The sequence below is a fragment of the Anabrus simplex genome, chromosome 7 (assembly GCF_040414725.1).
Source record: "Anabrus simplex isolate iqAnaSimp1 chromosome 7, ASM4041472v1, whole genome shotgun sequence".
NCBI lineage: Eukaryota > Metazoa > Arthropoda > Insecta > Orthoptera > Tettigoniidae > Anabrus > Anabrus simplex.
The window spans coordinates 242091848-242115563 of NC_090271.1; the positions used below are offsets into that span (position 1 = coordinate 242091848).

The 23716-nt window shown below is 39.3% G+C and overlaps 1 protein-coding gene across 1 annotated transcript in view; it reads left to right on the forward strand.

Moving 5' to 3' along the window:
- Positions 1-23716, forward strand: part of snu (snustorr) — a 416698-nt gene that overhangs the window by 309051 nt on the left and 83931 nt on the right. The window contains exons 3-6 of the mRNA XM_067151642.2: positions 4845-5004; positions 14668-14822; positions 17796-17903; positions 17985-18078. Of these exons, the coding sequence (XP_067007743.1) occupies positions 4845-5004; positions 14668-14822; positions 17796-17903; positions 17985-18078 (517 nt within the window). The remainder of the gene's footprint in view (positions 1-4844; positions 5005-14667; positions 14823-17795; positions 17904-17984; positions 18079-23716) is intronic.

Genomic DNA, 23716 nt, shown 5'->3' on the forward strand with positions numbered 1-23716 from the left:
TAAACTTGTTAATTCAGGCTAAAGTGCACAATTTTAGCACCTACTTTATCGAACGACGGCTTCCAACGTGTGAGTCAATGTTGGCCTTGGGACCCCAGCTATTACTTCCATTTACTTGGGCTAGGTTCCTCACTTTTATGACCTCCATTGGTCAACTCTTGTTCTCGAGTTTAGGAGGCTTAAGTATATTTTATTTCCATCTTTCATGGTCCTTTAGCCGAAATGCTGGATTTCTCATAAGATACCAGTTAAGAGAGCTGATAATACCTTTGTTTCCTCTCTTAAACCACAACCATCAAGAATTACCCTTTACTTACCCGACCATTAGTCTATTTACTGAGATGTTTGGACTACCCTTCTTACCATACCAGAGTATGTTTCTTCCTCTTCCGTTTAGTGTGATCTTGTAGACTCAGCGACCGAAAGCTCTTCTTGACGCTAATCCTATATGAAGGGATTATTGAGCTACAGCAGTCCGTCTTTCTGCGATGGTTGACAATGAAGTAAATGAAGAGGTCTGTGTTTATACAAACACGAACACCCACCCCCAATCCAGAGGGATTAACGAGACACGTCTAAAATGCTTGGCCTGGCCGGGATTCTCGAATCGAACCGTTGGCAATTCATTCAAGCAGCCGGACTTCTTACCACGGGAAAAATAAATTTGAGAAATTCAATTAACCAGTCACTTTAAGAAAATTTCATCCCTCTAAAAGTGGAATGTTTAATGCAACTTTGCCTGCATGCTGCTGGACAGTAAAGGGGAGAGATTCTCTACGTTTCGTAAACTTATTACTACCAGAGACGAAAGAGAACTGACCAACGATGGGCTTCAAAATTTCGCCATTCAATATGGGTACGCTTCTGAGACATGCGAAAGTCATAGAGGATACGATGAGGGTGTTTAGGGGTTGGAGTAAGGATGTAAAGGAGAGGGCATATAAGTCTCTGGTAAGACCCCAACTAGTGTATGGTTCAAGTGTATGGGACCCTCGCCAGGATTACTTGATTTAAGAACTGGAAAAGTTCCAAAGAAAAGCGGCTCGATTTGATCTGGGTGATTTCCGACAAAAGAGTAGCGTAACAAAAATGTTGCTAAGTTTGGCCTGGGAAGACTTGGGAGAAAGAAGACGAGCTGCTCGTCTAAGTGGTATGTTCCTAGCTGTCGACGGAGAGATGGCGTGGAATGACATTAGTAGACGAATAAGTCTGAGTGGTGTCTTTAAAAGTAGGAAAGATCACAATATGGAGATAACGTTGGAATTCAAGAGGACAAATTTGGGCAAATATTCGTTTATAGGAGGGGTAGTTAGGGATTGGAATAACTTACCAAGGGAAATGTTCAATAAATATCAAATTTCTTTGAAATCATTTAAGAAAAGGCTAGGAAAACAACAGATAGGGAATCTGTCACCTGGACGACTGTCCCAAATGCAGATTAGTATTGAATGAAAATGAACTTTGATATCGGCATGTTCCTTAGAATTCTGAGAGTGATGAATACTATACCGAACTACTAGTTAGTGAAAGAAGTAGATGATAAGGTTCTGAAACAAGAAGAGGCTGTTGATGCTGATGAAATGGGAGACCCAATTTTGAGGTCAGAATATGACAGTACTTTGAGAGACCTTTATAGGAACAAGACACATGGAATTGACGACATACCCTCAGAATTACTGACTGCCTTCGGAGAAACCAGTATGGCGAGGTTATTCCATTTAGTGTGTAAGATGTATGATACAGGATAAGTATCATTCTATTTTAGACAGAATATTGTTGTTATACCTATTCCTAAGAAAGCAGATGCTTACAAATGTGAAAACTACAGCACCATTCGTTTAAAATCTCACGCCTGGAAATTTTTAACACGTATTATGTACAGAAGAATGGCAAAACAAATTTAAGCTGAGTTGGGAGAAGATCAGTTTGGCTTCAGAAGAAATGTAGGGAGAAACGCGTGGAGCAATCCTGACTTTACGTCTGATCCTAGAAGATCGAATTAAGGACAAGCCCACGTGCATGGCGTTCGCAAATCTAGAACATGAATTCGATAATGTTGATTGGAGAGATTCTAAAGGTGACAGGGATCAGATACCGAGAAAGAAGAATGATCTACAATCTGTTATGTACAGGTAGATAAAACATATTTCCGCGGATATTTGGAAATTTGTGAACAATGTAACAATCGCGAATATCTCCGTGATTTTTCTCGCACGGTAAAATCACACGAAAGTAAAACATAGAAGATCATGCTTTAAACAACTTTCATTATATACAGGTTTTCGACACGGCTAATATTAACGGAGAAATTTGATAGGCTAGATATTTACTGCTTTGGCCCCCTTAAAATGTTTACACCACTTTATTATTGTTATCATAATGTATGAGAAAACTCTACTCGTTGCTAGGTGCGTCTTATAACGTGCTACTTTCAGAGCGGAAATTAAGCAATTGTCCGGTTTTATTTTAGGCCTCCGTGGCTCAGGTGGCAGTACGCCTGCCTCTCACCGCTGAGTTCCGTGGTTCAAATCCCGGTCACTCCATCTGAGATTTGTGCTGGAAAAAGCGGAGGCGGGACAGGCTTTTCTCCGGGCATTCCGGTATTTCCTGTCATCTTTCATTACAGCAGCACTCTCGAATATAATTTCATTTCATCTGTCAGTCATTATTAAGTATTGCCCCAGAGGAGTGCGACAGGCTTCGGCAGTCGACACAGTTCCTATCCTCGCCGCTAGATGGGGGCTTCATTCATTCCATTCTTGACCCGGTTGAATGACTGGAAACAGGCTGTGGATTTTCATTTTTTTATTTCCTGTTTCATTTTAGAACACTTTTCGGGTCTGCTTGTGCTTTCATAAGCACAATGGTCTGGCATGCATTTCCTTCAATGTTTAGACCAGAGAAATACGTATATGCACATACATTTCAAAAACTAATCCCGTCGTGCTTAATTAAAAACAAGAAATCATGGGTATTATTAAAGTTAAAATAGGTTGCCTAAATTTCACTGAAATTGCATAAAGAGAGATCATGCATTTTGCTGAATACATAGCCTATGTTGAAATCAGCTGGCGGAAAATTTAGCTAAAAGATGGGGGAGCCAATTAAAATGAAGCAATCGTTGACCACACTGTTCCTGTAGAATAGTTGTATGGATGAGTTTTAATTCATTTTGTCGGGCAAACACCAAATGTGTCATCTGAGTTATTTTTCATGCCGGCAGAGTACAAAATGAAGTGTGGTTTGAACATTTTTTTCCATCCTTCAAATATTCGACGGGTTTGAACCCGTTATATTAGGACCGGAGGCCGACACAATTCCACTGATCCACACAGTAAGCTTATGGGAACAAAATGTAAGTAGATGTTCTGAGAGGTGATGACAGTAACGAGAAACCGGAGGTAGCAATTGAAGTTAGTGCTCACGTTTTCTCAGGGTTATTAACAGCGTAACGCCAGTGTTATGATATACGGTAATTATCATAAACCCAGGTGCAATTTTGCAAATGTACCTAATTATGGTAGGTGGCAGAAAAATACTCCTTATTGTATAGCAAATGGCGGTTTTCCCAAGTAATATTACAAGAAGCAAGAACTAATGATCCTTTTTTTTCTCTCTTCCTTTGTTTTCAAATTAATTATTATTTTTACGGTATTGTTCTTTTGCTTTTTGACGACTTCTGTCTTCTTGAAGCTAACTACATTACGTACTATAGACTACTGGTATTGTTATTATTATTATTCTCCTGTTGGACTGCTAAAGAGCATGGGTTTATATTGAAGAAGGAAAGAAAGAGAATACGGGATTTGTCTTAAGATAGAGCTAAAAAATGTAGGAAAGAGGTAAAATATATCTTTAAAAAACCTCAGTAAAGTAGTGAAGAAATTTAAGAGTCTGTCGTAAATAGAAGGAAGAGAAACATTAGAGAGTTAACCAAGAAGAAGAACTCAGGGAGGGGGGAAAAGGAAGTGGAAAAACATGCATTCTAAGAGAGATAGGAAAGAAATTTCCGAGTCTGTCGCGATGTAGAGTTAAGAGGTAAACAGGATAGAATCATATGGCAGAAACTGACTTGAATTAGAGGTAAGACGCTGATTAGAAAGAGTAGAGCTAATGAGGCAGGAAGGAGATGGGGACGAGAGCTGATGGACCACTGATATCTGTGATGGACGTATGGAAGAGACAAGTTAGAGAGCCCGTTCTGAAAGAAATTGTACGAGATAAGGAACAGCTATAATATAGTCTACCGTTCAGCATATGTAGAACAAATGTAGAGCAAAGAGATCGACAGGAAGGAGACCTGTTACAGAGTTTGTTCTGAGGTAGAGCTAAAAGACTGACAAGAAAGGGGTACGTTAGAGAGTTTGTCCTTAGTAGATCTAAGTGGCTGTCTCGAAAGGGACACGTTAAGAGTTTGTTCAAAGTAGTGACAAAAGAAATAATAAAGAGATTGATTAGAGGATTCAGCTTAAAAAGAGGGGGAGTGATAGGGAAGAGACACATTCGTAAGTATATCCCAGACTAGAAATACAAGACATAGACGGGAAATGGAGTATAAATAACTTACATTGAACTGTAACATCCTTTCCTATCAATTGTATGACTATGTGTTGTCTGTAAGTGCAGCCACGTGCTCTGTTTCCCTAATGGTTTCTTCATGCTCTTTTCCACATACTTGTTGCAATCTCACACAAATACCAACAACCACTTTCTATATACCTACTAACTCATAAATCCATTTTTGAGACAAAACTTCAATCAAAGCTAAAGAAGTCACAAAACTCCTAAACAGGGCTAGAAGAAAAGTTCAGTAGGTCTTTAAAAGTGGTCTTGTGTGTTTGCAGCTATGGACTGCTAGGAGCCAGTGGCTGCGGTAAGACGACTCTGCTCAGCTGCATCGTGGGACGTAGGCGCCTTAATTCAGGAGAGATCTACGTGCTTGGTGGAAAGCCCGGTACGAAAGGTAGCGGAGTTCCTGGCAAGCGTGTGGGATACATGCCTCAGGTATGGTCAACATTCCCATAATACTTTCCTAATTCTTTTAGTGTTTATGCTTTATAATTACATCTACAAACATTTAAATTCTTGGCATTTGATTCACAGCATGATGCCTTTGAAGAAATCAATTGTTCATGATCAGTCAGTGAAAAGTACTGAACTAACAAATTAAAAACTGGACGTGTTATTTCTGAGATAATTTTGAACCATGAAAAGCATCGATCAATCACTACTGATCTGCATTTAGGGCAGTCGCCCAGGTAGCAGATTCCCTATCTGTTGTTTACCTAGCTTCTTTGTCTCTAAATGATGGACGCCATTCTACTCAGGGAGATGATAGTCCTCTTGGAATAATATGCAGGATTTTCCTTTGAGAATCAAGATGAATTCATGATGTTAAGTACCGGTAGCAATAATAATAACAATGTGATAGTACAAATATAAAAAAGTAAGTGCTGAGCATGAAGAAGATAATTTTGTTTTTTGTTTTAACTTTGTTTCACGTTGCACTGACAATGGGATAGGACGGGCTAGGAACAGGAAGGAAGCGACTGTGGCCTTAACTAAGGCACAGCCCCGGCATTTGCCTGGTGTAAAAATGGGAAATCATGGGAAACCATCTTCAGGGCTGCCGCCAGTGGGGTTTGAACCCAGTATCTCCCGAATGTAAGTTGACATCTGCATCAAATCAAATTCACTTTATTTGCAAATGAGGTGTCTATGTCGGTGGCAAATGATACACAAAAATATATTATTAACAAGCACTACATTTTAAATTTAAAAGAAGGAAGAAAATTTCCTAAAATACAGTACTATACAATTTCAAACCCCATGGCACTACAGCCCTTGAAGGGCCTTGGCCTACCAAGCGACCGCTGCTCAGCACGAAGGCCTGCAGATTACGAGGTGTCGTGTGGTCAGCACGACGAATCCTCTCGGCCGTTATTCTTGGCTTTCTACACCGGGGCCGCTATCTCACCGCTATATTACGTAGGCTGAGTGGACCTCGAACCAGCCCTCAGGTCCAGGTAAAAATCCCTGAACTGGCTGGGAATCGAACCCGGGGCCTCCGGGCAAGAGGCAGGCACGCTACTCCTACACCACGGGGCCGGCACTATACAGTTTACAATCAGAATTTTTCTATTAAAAATACAGCTCATCTATCTATCTATCTATATCTATATATATATATATATATATATATATATATATAAATTAATAAATAAAATGTCCTGACTGACAGATTCATAATCGCCGAGCCAAAACTACTGGACATAAAGAAATGAAATTTTCGAGATACATTTATATCAGTGTACGTGCTAAGGAAAGAGCCTCCGTGGCTCAGACGGCAGCGCGTCGGCCTCTCACCGCTGGATACCGTGGTTCAAATCCCGGTCCCTCCATGTGAGATTTGTGCTGGACAAAGGTTTTTCTCCGGGTACTCCGGTTTTCCCTGTCATGTTTCATTCCAGCAACACTCTCCATTCTCATTTCATAGCATCTATCAGCCATTAATAAATCACTTTGGGAGTGGCGACCCCATCGTAATAATAGCCTATATCTGCTTCATTCATTCCATCCCTGACCCGGTCAGTGACTGGGAAACAGGTTGTAGGTTTTCATTGATTCACGTGCTAAGGAAGGATTTTTGGATATTCCGTCGCTAAGGGGGTGAAAAGCGGGGGTGAATTGTTTAAATGAGTACCATATATCTCAAAAATTTAAAAGTTTACGGACGTAAAAATTGGTATTTGGAATCTACGTTAAAAATAAAGAAACGCGTATTTTTTTGTTTTCGGAAAATTCCATTGGGGAGGGGGTGAAAAAGGTGTTAAATACATTTTATGAGGAAACTTATACCTCAAAAACTGAAGATGATACAGACATTAAAACTGGTATTTGGAATCTGCTTTAAAAGTACAGAAACACGTATTTTTTTTGTTTTTGGAAAAGCCAATTAACGGGGGGGGGAGGGTAAACAGGAGTGACAAATGGGGTGAATTTTTAAAAGGACCATATCTACAGTATATCTCAGAAACGTAACATGTTACAGACGTGAAACTTGGTATTTGGAATCTCCTGTAAAAGTAAAAAGACGTAGATAATTTGTTTTCAGAAAATCCACTTAAGAGGCACTGAAAAGGGGGTGAATTTTAAAATGAGCGTTTCTGCAGTATATCACAAAAACTTAACATGTTACAGACGTGAAAATTGGTATTTTATTTTTAATTAAGAGACATACATTTTTTGTTTTCAGAAAAAGGATTGAAAAGGGGGTCGAATTATTTTTATCAGGATACTGACATCTCGAAAACTGAAGATATCATAGACACGAAAATTGGTATTTGGTATCTCCTTAAAAAATAAATACTATTTTTTGTTTTCGGAAAATCCACTTAAGTGTGGGGGTAAAAGAATTGAAAAATTAGTTGAATTCGTTGTATGAGGATACTTATATGTAAAAGAAACTAAAGATGTTACAGGCGTAAAAACTGGTATTTGAAATCTCCTTTAAAAAGAGAAACACGTCTTTTGTTTTCGAAAAATCCACTTAAGGGGATGAAAAACTTTAAAAGTTAGTTAAATTATTTGTGTGAGGATACTTATATCTAAAAAAAAGCTAAATATGTTACATACGTGAAAATTGGTATTTGAAATCTTCTTTAAAAATAAACACTGAAAAAACTGAAATATTAGTTGAATTATTTGCATAAGGATACTTATAGCTAAAAAAAATAAAGATGTTACAGGCGTGAGGATTGGTATTTGGAATCTTCTTTAAAAGTAAAGAAACATGTTTTTTGTTTTTGGGAAACCGACTTAAGGGGTTGGGTGAAAATAAGTAAAGAAGTAGTTGAATTCTGTTTATGAGGATACTTATATCTCAAAAGAACTGAAGATATTACGGACGTAAAAGTTGGTATTTTGAATCTCCTTTAAAAAAGAAACACGTATTTTTTGTTTTGGGAAAGTCCACTTAAGGTAAGGGAGGGGGTTGGAAAGAAGTGAAGAAGAAGTTGAATTCCTTTTATGGGGATACTTATATCTCAAAACTGAATTGAAAAGTGGTATTTGGAATCTCCTTTAAAAATAAATAAACATGTTTTTTTATCCAACTTGAGTGAAGACGGTTTATCACATGTAGGCCTACAGTTCTATGACATCGAGCTCGATAGCTGCAGTCGCTTAAGTGCGACCAGTATCTAGTAATCGGGAAATAGTGGGTTCGAACCCCACTGTCGGCAGCCCTGAAGATGGTTTTCCGTGGTTTCCCATTTTCACACCAGGCAAATGCTGGGGCTATACGTTAATTAAGGCCACGGCCGCTTCCTTCCCATTCCTAGGCCTTCCCTATCCAATCGTCACCATAAGACCTATCTGTGTCCGTGTGACGTAAAGCAAATAGCAAACAAAAAAAGTTCTATGTCGCATGGTCATCTTAGTCCCAAAGGTAATACCACAAACATGGTTTACAAAGAGTTTCTGGGGTAAATGAAACTCGATTTTTAGGTGAGTTTTTATACTTTAGGGATTTTCAAATAATGTCTTAGTATAGTACCAAGGAACAATAATTTTTGTCCAATTATGAAATCAATGTGAGCGAAGGTGCAGATAACTGCTAGTCCTTAATAAATGTACAGTATATTATTTACAAAATTCTACTCATAATATCTTCTCTAGTTACACACATAATCAACCCATATACAGTATGTAGAATCACTTCAAATAATACTATACAACTGCTGTAAGATTTAAATTTACATTAGGTACTTTTTACCCATTTTGGTACCTGACATGCATAATATGACCCAAATCATGCACCCACTCACTTGGTCCAAAAAGATAAATAACCTGTTACATATAAATTCAGAAATGAAATTAAAATAGTTATAACTGAAGTTAACAGATCTCAGGTGGTGGACATAAGGACAGGTCAGCTGTTTACTAAGCAACTAAAAACACAGAAATATCTAATGTACAGTCTATACATAAGCAAAGATTCATGGGCGCCTGTAAGGGGGGTGCACATCCTCCCTGGAATTCTAAAAAGGTTGATGTTCAATTGTTTAATATCATACCAGATATTTTTCATAAACTGAATTTACTGGCAGTTATCTAACATCTGTTATAACCGGAAATTTCTGTAAACAATTTAATGTTGCTGACGTCATATTGGTTTTTATATTCAAGAAAATTGTTGATGCCCTCCCCCCCTCCCCCTGGAAAAGATCCTGTGGGTGCCCATGGCACAGATCCATTTCTGAGGAAATCTATGTTTCCAGTGCACTATATATTTTGGTATGGCTAGAACATTGACCTGTCTCAGTCTATTTCTTGCCTGTGACAATCTGAAAGTGACTGAGGTATGAGCGATGCTAGTAATGCCGTTCTTTATGCAGCCAGTCCCTGTGATGAGTGGTGTGAAACTGTTGCTTGCAGGATTGGTTGATGGGTGTATTTCAGTGGGCTTAGCAGACCAATATGTATTAGCAACTGCTGGCTCATTGAGGAAAGCAGTGGGAAACAACATCATTCCTCATTTCATTAGTACACCTCTTCAGTGATACCTAGGCTACTTATGACAGGTGACAGTGAAGTTACCAGCCAACAGTCTGTCTGTTAGGTCATCAGCCCAGAGGCTGGTTGGTTCCTGAAATAACACCACCAGTGATTATGCAGTTATAGGGAAACAACAAATGAAGGTGATGCCAAAATGAAGCAAACTAGGCAAGATGAGGAATGAGGTAGTTGGCCATTGGACCGGAAAGTGCTTTTGCAGTATGACTGACCATATGAATAACACTTTTCATAACACTCAGACACACTTGTGCTCAGCACCACCCGCCTCCACATTGTCACAGCCATGGACGAGAGTGGGACTTCAGTGGAAGCTACACTTTGATCTGGCCTGTGTCAAGAGGCAGATGCAAAAGTACTGTGTCCATAAAGAAATGGCAACAGACTATGTAAGATTAAAAATACATAATTCACTGGGTAATGCAAACTCGTGTCCTCATCCCGAGGTGGTGCAGCTCTTTTCAGGCACACCCCCATTGGAGGTGAGCTGCATGTACCATTTCAACCACATACCAGCCCTCCTGCCATTCTTAAATTTCTGGCAGTACCGGGAATCGAACCCAGGCCCCCGAGGACGGCAGCAAATAACACTAACCATTACGCTACGGAGGCGGAATTCACTGGGTGAAATTAACTAACATGCCACTAGGGTACTTACAGCTTGATGTACTGTAATGTTTGTTTGAGGTCTACTGTCAGCAGCCTTGAGGATAGTTTTCTGTAGTTTCCTATTTTCACACCAGGCTGCACCTTAACTAAGGCCAAGGTCACTTCCTCCCTAGTCCTACACCCTGTCCTATCCCATCGTTGCCATAATAGCTGTCCATGTCAGTGAGTAAAGTAAATTTTATAAAGGTAGCCTGAATCATGTCTTGTTCAGTTCTTGAAGGCTGACTTCTAACTTGGTTCTCACTCTTCTTCCACCTGAGATGACGAATGATGTATGTAGAATTAGGGCCTAATTCCTCACAAACAAAGTGGGAGGAATCACCTACAAAACTATACTACCGGTAGCCACCAGAATAAATCAATAGTGAATTTGGCATGGTTAGGATTTTCTCAGCTGCTCAGTTAACTATTGCAGATCACAGGCAAGGATGTCAAACTTGTAAGGAAAAAAAAAAACAAAAAAAAAAACAGTTTACCTTTGAAAAAGAGTGGGGGAGATGGCGTCCACCTGCATCCCCCCCCCCCCCCCCCTGCATTGAAGTGTACAACTCAAAGAATGGGTGACACTGAGTCTGTTAATAAACTAAAACTTGATTACTTCAAAGTAAGCACTTCTCTGGTGAGCCACTCATCACATAAGATTACAGTTCTGTTCTCCATTTGAGTAACGTTCTTCAGGTAGCCCTAACTTAAGTGCAACAATGACATGATCGGAGCCCTAAGCATAGGTACAACAGCTCTTTATAAAACAATTATCACTTGTATTATATCTTCTCCAAACTGATGACTTATTGATAAGACACCACACAAGTTCCATGAAATCCCAATATAGTCCATTTTCATTCCCCTCCCTGAGGAGGAGGGACGGGCCCCCTAGAGCATAACACACTCTCTCGGGCCGGGAGTGGTGGAGAGAACAGTGAGATGTGTGGAATGAAGAAGGTGGGAAAGGCTGAGATAAGTTGATAGAGGAGAAAGGGTGGAAATATTGGGGGAGGTGTGTGAGGAGGGAAGGTTTATTGAGAGTGCTAGGATGGAGTTGAAGGGTTAGAAGGTGGAGGGTGCTGTGATATTACATAATGAGTTGGTGAGGAGTCTGAGGAGTTGAAACTGCAGAGGAGGTTGATAGAAGAAATTAGTTGGGAGTAGGGGTGGACGGATGGATTGATTAGGTTGAAATGGAGGAGGGGCTGGCCGGGTGCGACGTCGTGTGTTAGTAGGATGGCAAGGAAAAGGTTGGGGTGGGGAGTGAGAGGGTTCTACCTTATGGAGATGGCGGTAGATGTAGGCACCATTGCTGATGAGTCGCTGTACATCTTCGCCGGTGGGCAGATGGAGTTGGATCATATAGATGGGCCCAGAGGTGCATGATTCGAAAGGCTCGGTGAGCTGGAACACCTTCTGCCTGTAGTTCATGTAGTATGTCCCAGTCGGAAATGTTAGGATAGACTCCGCGGATTATGCAGCTATACATAGCTTGAGAAGATGGTGGTGTCAATGGTGGTTGTGTGGAGCCAGCTGAAGTGGTGACAGGTGTGGCAGGTCCTTCGTCTGTGGCGAGAGAAGATGGCGGTGATGATATCTGTGGTGGTGCGGTTGCTCCGATGGCAGAAACTGCATTGAGTGGCTGAAGACTAGGTTGAGCAGGGGTTTGAAGGTTAGGGAGAGTGGAAGTATTTGCTGATGACGGGCATTGAAAGTAACTGGGCGGGTCGGGTATGGAGGCAAGGGATATGAAGTCGTAAGGAGAGGCGAAGGATGGGAATACGTTAGAGTCGTGATGGGAGGGTAGGTAAAGTGGAAGATGGAAGTCGTCGTCATAGTGGTGGTGGTGGTCATAATGGATAGAGAGGTAGGTAAGTTGGGGAGGCTGACTCCCAAGTTCTGGTGTCAGCCATTTTGCTTTTTTGTAGCCAGCTGGGAGCTGAAGTATAAATGTGGAGCCACCCAGCCGGGCAAAAAATATTAGGAGAATTGTCTGCGAAGAGCTGAGATATCCGCATCCTGTTGTGAAGCGGTATGTGTCCTCGAGAAGTGTTGCATTTCCTGTCTTAGTCCTTGCTACTTAGCAGGCTACTGAACACCATTATCATATAAGTTGTAATGTATGTAGTGTTTAGTCCTCAGCCCGAAGGCTGGTTGGATCCTCAACAGCTCCGCCATCAGCTGTCATAGATGGCCTAGGCATCACTGTAGAGGCGTACTAGGGAAATGAGGAGTGAGGTAGTTTCCCGTTGCTTTCCTCACCGAGCCAGAAGCTGCTATTACATATCAGTCTGCCAAGCCCACTGAAATGCATGCATAAACTGACCCTATGAGCAATATTTTCACACCATCCATAGCAGGGACTGGCTGCAGAAGGAAATGGCATTAGTAGCATCACTTATACCTCAGTCACTTTCATTTTTTCCAAGCCAAGAATAAAGCTGAGACAGATCAATGAAAGTAACAAAATTGCTCGAGCCCAAACCAGAAGACATAGTGCACTGTAAACACTAGATCCCACCAGCAAAGGCACCATAAGTTGTAATATTACAATAATATTTATACACATCTAAATTATACATATTGGAGATTATTTTGAATTAATAGAAGCCTAGATTTATGTAGTTATGATACATGATAATGGCACGTGTGAAATATTGGGTGTTTACAACAACAACCCTGCAATCAGATACGAGTCTCAAACAAGGCAGATAGAAGAAGTGCATGGGGGAACAATGTCCATGTATGAAAGTAGAGTCCAATTTTTCAAAGAGAAGTACCATCAGGAACCCATTACTGTAACAGGCCTCATGATAGGAGCTCATGGGACTATACTGCAGTTCTTTGTTGATTTTTGAAATCTTTCAGCTTGCCTGAAGATACAGTGAATCATATCTCAATTACAATTCTCAGAGGCTCTATAACCATTTTTAGGCAACAGGAAATATTGTTCTCTGCAATCAATTTGGTGTGAAAGCATCAAAAGTAGCAATATTGTTTTATTATCTATTCTTGGTTAATTGCATAGATATTAATTGAACGAAAGAAGAAAGTGTCCCAGAGGTTAAGTACCTAATAGAACTCTTGTTCACCGAAGGTAAGATTTCATATCCCGGCTGTGGGTGGGAGCGGTAGAATACATCAACAGACAAAAGAGGTGATTGAACGGGATCTCCAGCGGCTGACTCATTGATCAATGTGTGAAGATTATACTGGAAATACAATTGTTATACTGTATGTATTCATGAATTTTTCTTATTTTCAGATCCTTATATAAACTGAAATATGTGTGGCTGAGGCATTGGGGTTTTCAAAAAAATTGTGTTACAGTACTACTCTGTTCTTGGCAGCCTGTAGTTGTTGCAGGAAGATTTTAAATAAATCATAATAAAATAATAACAGCAACAATAATGTAAAACTCAAATATGCCAGTGTTGTGTCACTAGATTTATCAACATATAAAGGATCTCCCACATGAAAATATTTCCACCACTTCGGTGTCTCTGAAAACCATATACTGTAGAGTAGTTAGTGGGATGTAGATTTATTAATTGTATGGCTTCAGTTGCCATGTACAGCCATTTTGATTTGGCACCATTCAAGCTGTGCATCAATTTTGATGTTCCATTTTTGAAAATGTTTTTTAATGACGGATAAATCAGACCTCTATCGAGTGACCCCCTGCCAAGTTTTAATTAACTTTGTTAAGGTTAATACCCAAAGTGTCATCAAAAATCTTTTTCATGCTTACATTGGTATGTCATGGAGTGCTGATGGGCTTTTTTTGTCCTTAAAAATATGACCACCTCTGCTGTGTTTAAATCTGCAATTTTGGGATCTGGAAGCCAATTATAACTGTCACTGGATTTTTTTTTTTAAATGTCTCATTAACTACTGTTATGGTTTTTGGAAACACTGAGGTGCCAGAAGTTTATGTACCTTCAAATACCACAATACACACAGTATTTTTACAGGTATATTTATAGTGTTATAATTTATATTGTAATAGCAGTGTGTTTGACAGACTGAAAAGTTTTTGTTACATTTAACTAAGTCGACACTGAAAAGTATGGCTTCATTCCTAACAAAAAAAAAACACCTGAGCCGCTCAGCCTGACTGGAGACCAACACTTTACCACTGATACATAGAGGGAGATACTTGATGAGAAAGAAGATTGTTAATCTTACGCTGTATAACTATTAAAACTATTGAAAATTTAATACATCTCTTATCATAAAAGAAATATATTATGATGTTAAATAGTTTTGAACCATGTTTAATACATTCATAAATTATTCCCATATATAACATACTTTATTTAAAAGGAAATTCTAGCTTTCCTTATATACAAAAGTTGTATTTATATTATTGTAATTGTCTCTTTCTTCTAATAAATTTGCTATTGTCTATTAATGTAGTTATATTTCTGTTTGTAGGAGATCGCCCTGTACGGAGAGTTTTCCATCAAGGAGACCATGTTGTACTTCGGATGGATCTTCAGCATGAAAACCAAAGAGATCAATGAGCGCCTACAGTTTCTTCTCGACTTCCTCGACTTACCTAATCAGAATCGGCTCGTCAAGAACCTCAGGTAACCTTCTGAACAGTGCTTTCATGTATCCATTGTCAGTTAAACACAATCAGTCCGTAACATCTTCAACCAATAATCATAGTCTAGGGCTTACCATAATCGTCTCAACCACCTTTTTCCCATTCTTTTTCTCAGGTAATTACAAAATACACCATCTAGTATCAAACAAGAATATCACTTGGATGGTTGCTTATAAGTAGATATTGGGGATGAGTAGAATTTTTAATGACAAATACTCATGCAATAAGCTGTAACCAAGTCAAGCTCACAAATCATTTCCTGCACTGCACTGTGTCCTGTTGAAAGTCTCGCCTCAGTTTCCCCCACAGTGACACATCTGTTGTTTTTAATGATGCCATCAATTCTTCTCATGTTGCACTCAGTGGAGGCAGTTCGAGGGTGCTCACTATGCATCTAATCTTGGATGCTCATGTTTCCATCAATGAAAACTGGAAAAGATCCAAAGAAAAGCAGCACAATTTGTTCTGGGAGATTTGCGACAAAAGAGTAATGACAATATTTCAAAGTTTGGATTGGCAAGACTCGGGAGTAAAGAGGCAAGCTGCTGGACTAAGCGGCATGTTCTGAGCTGTCAGTGAAGGGATGGCGTGGTATGACGTTAGTAGACAAATAAGCTTGAGTGGAGCTTTTAAAGGAAGGATAAAGTTGAAATTCAAGAGGACAAATTGGGGCAAATATTTCTTTATAGGAAGAGGAATTAGTGACTGGAATAATTTACCAACTTCTTTGTAAACATTTAAGAAAAATCTATTGATTGGGAATCTGCTACCTGGGTTACTGCCCTACGTGCAGGTCAATGATGATTGATTTATTGATTGATCAGTTGACTGATTGATTGAAACAGGATATAACTAAGCTGCTTTTTTCTTGGTGGTGTATTCAGTGCTCTGGATAGAGATGATGTTGTTTGTACATAGTTTTCAAAATGAAGCCACAACTTTGAGTCATTTTGATGGTGCTGATGTTTATTTGCACTTAACATATTGTATTTACATCCCTCATAGTTTCTAAATACATACAGCAGGTGAATTGGTAAGGTATTTTCAATAACATGTTAGTTTATTTGCTATTTTGTTTCATTTTATTGTTTCATTAGGTTATGTGACACCTAAGCTATGGCATGGTAGAAAGACTGGACAGCCTATAAAAGGAAATTTCTATGTCACATTATCATTTGAAGCCTGCTATTGGCTAAAAATGAGTGAGAGTTGATAAAATGAGTTACTTTTCTTTAAAATCTCAGTTAATGATACCATCATCTCATGATGAACAACCAGCTAGCTTGGACCTACGTCCTTTGAATGAGTTGTTCAAAAGAGTCAGTTTATTCATGAATGACTCATCACTACTTTGTTCTCTCTGAAACTCAGTAGTGGACTATGATGCTGTGGCTGTGTGCTCCCACAGGTAGGTTACAGACTGCGCAGAGAACACCTTGCCACATCATGTATAGGGGGAGCTCTCACAACAAAAGTCCAGATTGCACAGACTGCCACATCATATATATTGAGTGCTGTCACAACGAAAGCCCACACTGCATAGACAACACCTCACCACATCATACATATTGGAAGCTCTCACAATGGAAGTTGAGACTACGCAGTGAACACCTCACCACATCATATATATTGGGAGCTCTCAGAATGGAACTCAAGACTACACAGTGAACACCTCACCACATCATATATATTGGGAGCTCTCACAATGGTAGTTGAGATTACGCAGTGAACATCTTGCTGCATCATATATATTGGGAGCACTCACAATGGAAGTCAAGACTACACAGTGAACACCTCGCCACATCATATATATTGGGAGCTCTCACAATGGAAGTCGACTACACAGTGAACACCTCGCCACATCATATATATTGGAAGCTCTCACAATAGAAGTTGAGACTACGCAGTGAACATCTTGCCGCATCATATATATTGGGAGCTCTCACAATGGAAGTCAAGACTACACAGTAAACACCTTGCCACATCATATATATTGGGAGCTCTCAGAATGGAACTAAAGACTACACAGTGAACACCTCACCACATCATATATATTGGGAGCTCGTACAATGGAAGTTGAGACTACGCAGATAACACCTCACCATATCTTATATACTGGGAGCTCTCACAACGAAAGTCCCAACTGTACGGACAAAACCTTGCCACATCATGTTATTGGGAGCTCTCGCAATGGAAGTTGAGACTATGTAGAGAATACCTTACCACATCATATATATTGGGAGCTCCCACACTAAAAATCGAAACTACACAGATAACACCTCACCACATCTTATATATTGGGAGCTCTCACAACAAAAGTCCAGACTGCACAGAGATCAGCTTGCCACATCATATATGTTGGTAGCTTTCACAGTTACAGACCAGACTATGCAGAGTACACCTTGCTGTGTCATTTTGTATACTGGGAGCTCTCAGCTTTCCACATCATATATGTTGGTAGCTTTCACAGCTATAGACCAGACTACGCAGAGTACACCTTGCGGTGTCATTTTGTATACTGGGAGCTCTCACAATGAAAGTCCAGACTGCACAGAGATCAGCTTGCCTTACCATATATATTGGAAGCTTTCACATCTTAAGTCCAGACTGTCCTCAGAACATCTTACCATGTATATATATTGCAAGTGCACAGGCACAGCTTCAGTCCACTACTGATCTTCAGAGAGAGGACACCGTTGAAAATTAGGGTGCAGTCTCTTGTGAAATGTTCAGAGCTAGGAACTCAATTGGACTATGAACTACAAGCCTGAAATTGACTTCTGTATTTATCATGATCTGGCTGTGAGAGCTGTTATGTTATTTCAGGATGTAGTTTATTTCATTAAGATATTACAATTGTGTCCTTTTGTATAACCATTCAAACTAATATCTAGTAGTCTGTTTCTTAAACTGTTGAATTCTGACATTTAAAATATTTCTCTCTTTTCTCCAGTGGTGGCCAGCAGAGGCGAGTGTCTTTTGCAGTCGCCCTCATGCATGACCCAGAACTGCTCATTTTGGATGAGCCGACAGTTGGAGTGGATCCCCTGCTCCGACAGAGGTATGAACCACATATCGGTTGTCTTATTTTCATTTGATATTCTATGAGGCAAGATTTACAACTCAACTTGCTATGTTTCAGCATTTGGAACCATCTAGTACAAATAACGAAAGATGGCAACAAGACTGTTATCATCACCACTCACTACATTGAGGAAGCAAGACAAGCCCATACGGTAAGTTATAAGGACATACCTGTAGCCATGTATCTCTTCTTCCTCTTCTTGTAGAAGGTTGACTCCTCTATGAGAGTTGCCATATTGTGGATGCAGAACCAATGTTGAATGTTCCGCACCCGGAAAAATCTTTTCCACCCATATCCGCATTTCCCTTCTATCTTGTTATCCATGATCAGTTGTATCATGCTCTATTTGTCATTTCAGAAGATGTGATCAAAATAGGCTGCTTTCTTGTGTTTTGCTTTTGTTGAGACTTGACATGATTTCCCAGTATGATGGAGTACATCCTTGTTGGTGATGTGGTCCACCATAGATTCATGAATATTCTGCAATACATCCACATTTCAAAGGCCTGCACCTGGTTCACTGATGAAGCCTTTAATGTCCACTGGTAACATAACATGCCAATGAATTTTGAATTAGAGAAAATGGTTTCACACAAGACGTTTTAATTTTAGAAGCACTTATTGCAATGCTGATTTCTACATCCCTATCCCATTATTGGGTTAGGCTGCATCCATGATGATTGAAATGATGTCTCCATCCAGAGTGACAACAGCTTTGGAGGTTTTTGATTTGCAGATTACCATGAAATCTGAATATTTATTTTAACTTTTAACAGTTGTATTTTAATAGAGAATGTTTACTCACCAGGTTGTACTTAAAAGGGACAAGTTTTACAAGTTTTGATGCAAATGCTTCAACTTCTAAACTTTAAATACAAGGTTGAATCTTTATAAACAGGGCTGATTGTGCTATAGATTCTGCTTTTCTAATTCATTTCACATGTACATCTTTAGTTCTTAGTAATGTAATCGACTCTCATGTGATACAGTACTAAATAAATGCCTAGATGCAGACCAAGTTTCTTTAGACAAGTTGCACAAAAGTACACAGTTTCCTGTTGACCACCCTTGATTTTCTTATTTGAACATACTGTGCAGTTCTTTGTGTAACTTCGCTTTCCTCATTGGAATAAATGAAATATTGTTTCCTGTTCAGCCTTTCACATGTGTCACATGTTAATTGACAACCTCGCTTCACGGATCCTCTCGCAAACTTTCGGCTGATAGTTCTTCCACCAATTTTCTCTTAACTTCTTCAGAAATATCCAAGGAAAATATAATATAACTGTCAGAATTCTCAACTGCATCAACAATGTCTGAATTGCTCAAAAAGGTATGTTTATGTTTGCTATCTGTATTACTGGTAGACACCATGACGCTCAATGAATATGCAGGGACAAAAACAGACATGGTTGTTTCTTGTCAGAATTCTCCTCCCTACTTGTCACTGTCCAGGTCTCATAGGTCAATATCAGTGAGTAATACGTTTTGTACATTGTCTCTTTACACTTCCTTGGTATTTCCTTATTTAATTGCTGCATTGATGGGGTGAAAGTTCCTTATGGAGATCACTGTAAGTACCTAGGTGTTAATACTGTATAAGGAAAGATCTTCATTGGGGTGATCACATAAACAGTACTGTAAATAAAGGGTACAGGTCTATGCACATTGTTATGAAGTCTGTGGTATGACCCTAACTAGAGTATGGTTCCAGTGTATGGGACTCTCACCAGGATTACTTGATTCGAGAAATGGAAAAAATCCAAAGAAAAGCAGCTCAATTTCTTCTGGATGATTTCCGACAAAAGAGTAGAATTACAAAATTTTGCAAAATTTGGGCTGGGAAGACTTGGGAGAAAGGAGATGAGTTGCTCATGTAAGTGGTATGTTCTGAGCTGTCAGAGGAGAGATGGCATGGAATGATATTAGTAGGCGAATAAGTTTGAGTGGTGTTTTTAAAAGTAGGAAAGATCACAATATAAAGAGAACAAATTGAGGTAAATATTCATTTATAGGAAGAGGAATTATCTAAGAACAAATGGATCACGTCAGTTAAGTCAGATATGGAACAACTAGATATCCCACTGTGACAAACTCATGACCGACTACTGTTCCGTCAAGCTATCTGACACGGAGTTTTCCCAATGTCCCTTACAAGTAAGAAGACTACAGGAACTAAGTGGACCAAGGAGAGAAAGCTGGCTCATAGTCAGCAAATGAAGGAGTATTGGAAGAAGAAGAAAGCAACAACTTTACCCAAGAGTAGATATGAGCCCCGTGATCCTCAGTAGGCCTAAACGACAAAGAAGAAGAAGAAGGAAGAGGAATTAGGGATTGGAATAATTTACCAAGGGAGATGCTCAATAAATTTCCAATTTCTTTGCAATTATTTAAGAAGAGATTAGGTAAACAACAGATGGGGAATCTGCCATCTGAGCAACTGCCCTAAATGCAGATCACTATTGATTGATTGATTGATTGATTGATTGATTGATTGATTGATTGATTGATTGATTGATTGATTGATTGATTGATTGATTGATTGATTGATTGATTGATTGATTGATTGATTGATTGATTGATTGATTGATAAGGCTTCTTACACTCTGGTAGAATGCATTGCCCTGTTGCTCCCCTCTTGCTAATCACCATGTCCAGTCTTGCTTTTCGCGCTGATTTTCATACCATATTTTTTTATTTCCTCGTTCAGTACTGCACCTGTCCTGGGCTCGGCAGAGCATTATTTAGACAACTTTTTTTCACAAATAAATATCTGAATGTAAATCTTCTGAATGAGGAACTTCGGAAAGCAATCCCGGGCATCGAAGTCCCATCCTCCCTACTTTCACTGTCACAATGGCTCAGCTCAATAGCATATGGGTCAATGGACTGTTCGCAATGGAGTGGGCACTTAAATTAAATATATTGAAAGTAGGGTGTTCTATAATATGAAAGGAATACACTAGAATACTGAAATGAGAAGAATGTTTGTTCCCAATTCAAAACATAAATTTAATGAAACTGATAGAGTCACAAGAAGACAATGTACATGAGAAAATGCCATAATATTATACACATAAAAGGACAATCAATTATATGAAAAATACTTTTACGTCCATATCAGTCTTTTTACTTCTGAATTATTGCTTTGGCACTCTCAAATCATCTTGTTAATACGCACCTATGATTATCACAGGTCACACTAAATAAGGGTTTACCCCTTTACTTATTATCAGAACCCGATGTATCGGTTAGATTAATGTATAAACCAAACACGTGCTCTTATGTTTTCCCATCCATAGAAAAATGAAGTGTACTTAACATTTATGCATGCAGCCATGATGTCATCCGGGGGTACACCTCCGGGTTTAAGCCTCCATCACTGAAGCCTCGTTAGCTGAGAGGCCTTGGTTCATCTTATTCTGGGTCGCGTACATGATGTCTCAAACTGTAGTCTGCTACGGTCGGAAGTTCTGGGCGGTCCCTGAAGAGATGATTGCAGGCACAATGGTGTATTCTGGTTGATTTCCCTCTGCAAATGCTGGCATTATGGCGCGTTCTGGTTGATTCCAATCCTGAGTTCAACGAGCACTCACATACATATGGGAAAATGGGAAACTGGTTAATGAAGTACTCTCAATGCATCTTCAAATAATATACTATGGTTATATTCAAATGGACTACCTGCGTTGCAGTCAAGTCCCTGGAGATCGCTACTCATTTCCCTTTTGTTGCCATACGACACAGTGATTGCAGTTATTTTTATGTGAGCATCACTTGTTCAATCAGACATCACTCTCTGGCTAAACTAGCTACTATTAGTTCGATTAACGTCACCTACTACTCCATCTGCCTTAATTCCGGCCACTAATTATTAGCAGAATATAGTCAGCATCTCACTGTGTCTGAGCGATTATCAGAAGTTTTACCCGCTCTTTAAACATTATTCATGTAAGCCGCTACTGATGTTAAAATTCTGCGTCCCCTTAATATGTGAATATGGGAATTACAGGCACCTACAGTATATTCGGACACCACAATCATTATTTTATTCATTAAGTAGGACATCTTCTGATCTCATTGAATAGTAAAAATTACGCCGATTCCAATTAGATTTCACAAGCTTGTATCAAAAATGTTGTTATTATTATTATTATTATTATTATTATTATTACTATTATTATTATTATTATTATTATTATTATTATTATTTACATGCGTGAATTGTGAGTTGGCACTCATGAATACACAGGGAAATCACCATCACTGAGAATCTCCAGTTCTTGGGTTAAAACACTGGAAAATAGACTCCGCTTTCTGACGTAGATGTTCTCTGTGCTTGGCTTGGTATTTCTTGCTCTGCAAATAGAGAGCGCAATTTCAAGGTTCTGCTGCAATGAGCTCTTTCCCTCTCTGTATATATGTAACTAACCTTTACCCTCCGAGCTAGCACACCATTGATCGTATTCCGGTCTGGGCTAAAAATGCTCACTACGACCAAATATGTCATAGAATGATGCGGAAAATGGCATATATTACTTGTTGGACCTCTTGACATGCCTATCAGTATGGTAGTGAACGGTTACGTTGCATCAAGTTGATCTTTTATTTCTTTGCTGTTTGTTCCCCAGCCCACATTATCGTCTGCAAATAGTAATTTCATCTCCCTATTCCTATATGCTTCCCTCGTCTCCTTTAGAAATTCGTCCATAACCATTAGAAACAAGACACTCCCCTATCTTAGTCCAGTTTCATTTCTAAATCATTCTGTCTTTCCAAACGGAGTCTGTACACTGCTGACACAGGTTTTTTTACATTGCTTGCACCATTCTATAGTTTATGTACCCAGTCTCTCTTTGTCCATGGTTTTCCAAGCCTTCTCCCTGGGAACACTATCGCATGCCTTTGTTAGATCTATGAACATTGTGACCAAATCCTTTCCATATTTGCACCTCTTTTCCATTAATTGCCTCATGCTGAAGATTGGGTCCACTGTAGATCTTCCGCTTCTAAATTTATATTGTTCCTCTTACAACTCTTTTTCTTCTTCTTCTTTTCTTCTTCCTAAAATGTCCTTTCTTCTCATTCACCTCTATAATATTCTTCCCAGTATTTTTAAGGGGCGGCCTAAAGTTACACCTGGCAGTAGGTATAAAATGCCTGTGAGAGTGGTGACCCAACCATAATAATAGACTATATATATGATATGACACTTCCACAATCCCATGTATGAGAATTTAATGCACCCCACTTATGCAATGTATCAGCAAATCTTCCAGTGCTAACATGTACTCAATATGCAATATATCAGTGCATTTTCCAATGCTTGCATGTACTTATTTCAAAACTTACCATATTTTCTACATGAGATGAAAGCCTGTAGGCCCTTTCTTTAGGAAGGAGGTCTTCCAATTCTAGACCTACTATACAATGGAGTCTTCCTTGTAAATTTTACTTTATCCAGAAATGTTAAAATAAAAATAATCTATACAAATAACCACTCGTGCCAGAATTGCTCTAATGCTGATGGTTTTTATTACTGTGCATTGAGTAATAGAGAAAACATTATTTTGTTAATCGTGTACCTCTTAGTCTGTTCCACCTCTGTAGCCTAATGCTTAACACTATTACCTGCTGACCTCAGAGGCCCGGGTTCAAGGGCGCCCATAGGATAGTTTGTAGGTGAGGGCTAGACCTGGGGGGTATATATGGTCATATTTTTAATATTTTGGAAGATGAATGGCGACTTGTATTCCACAGTAGAATATTACCCATGGTATTCCGTACCA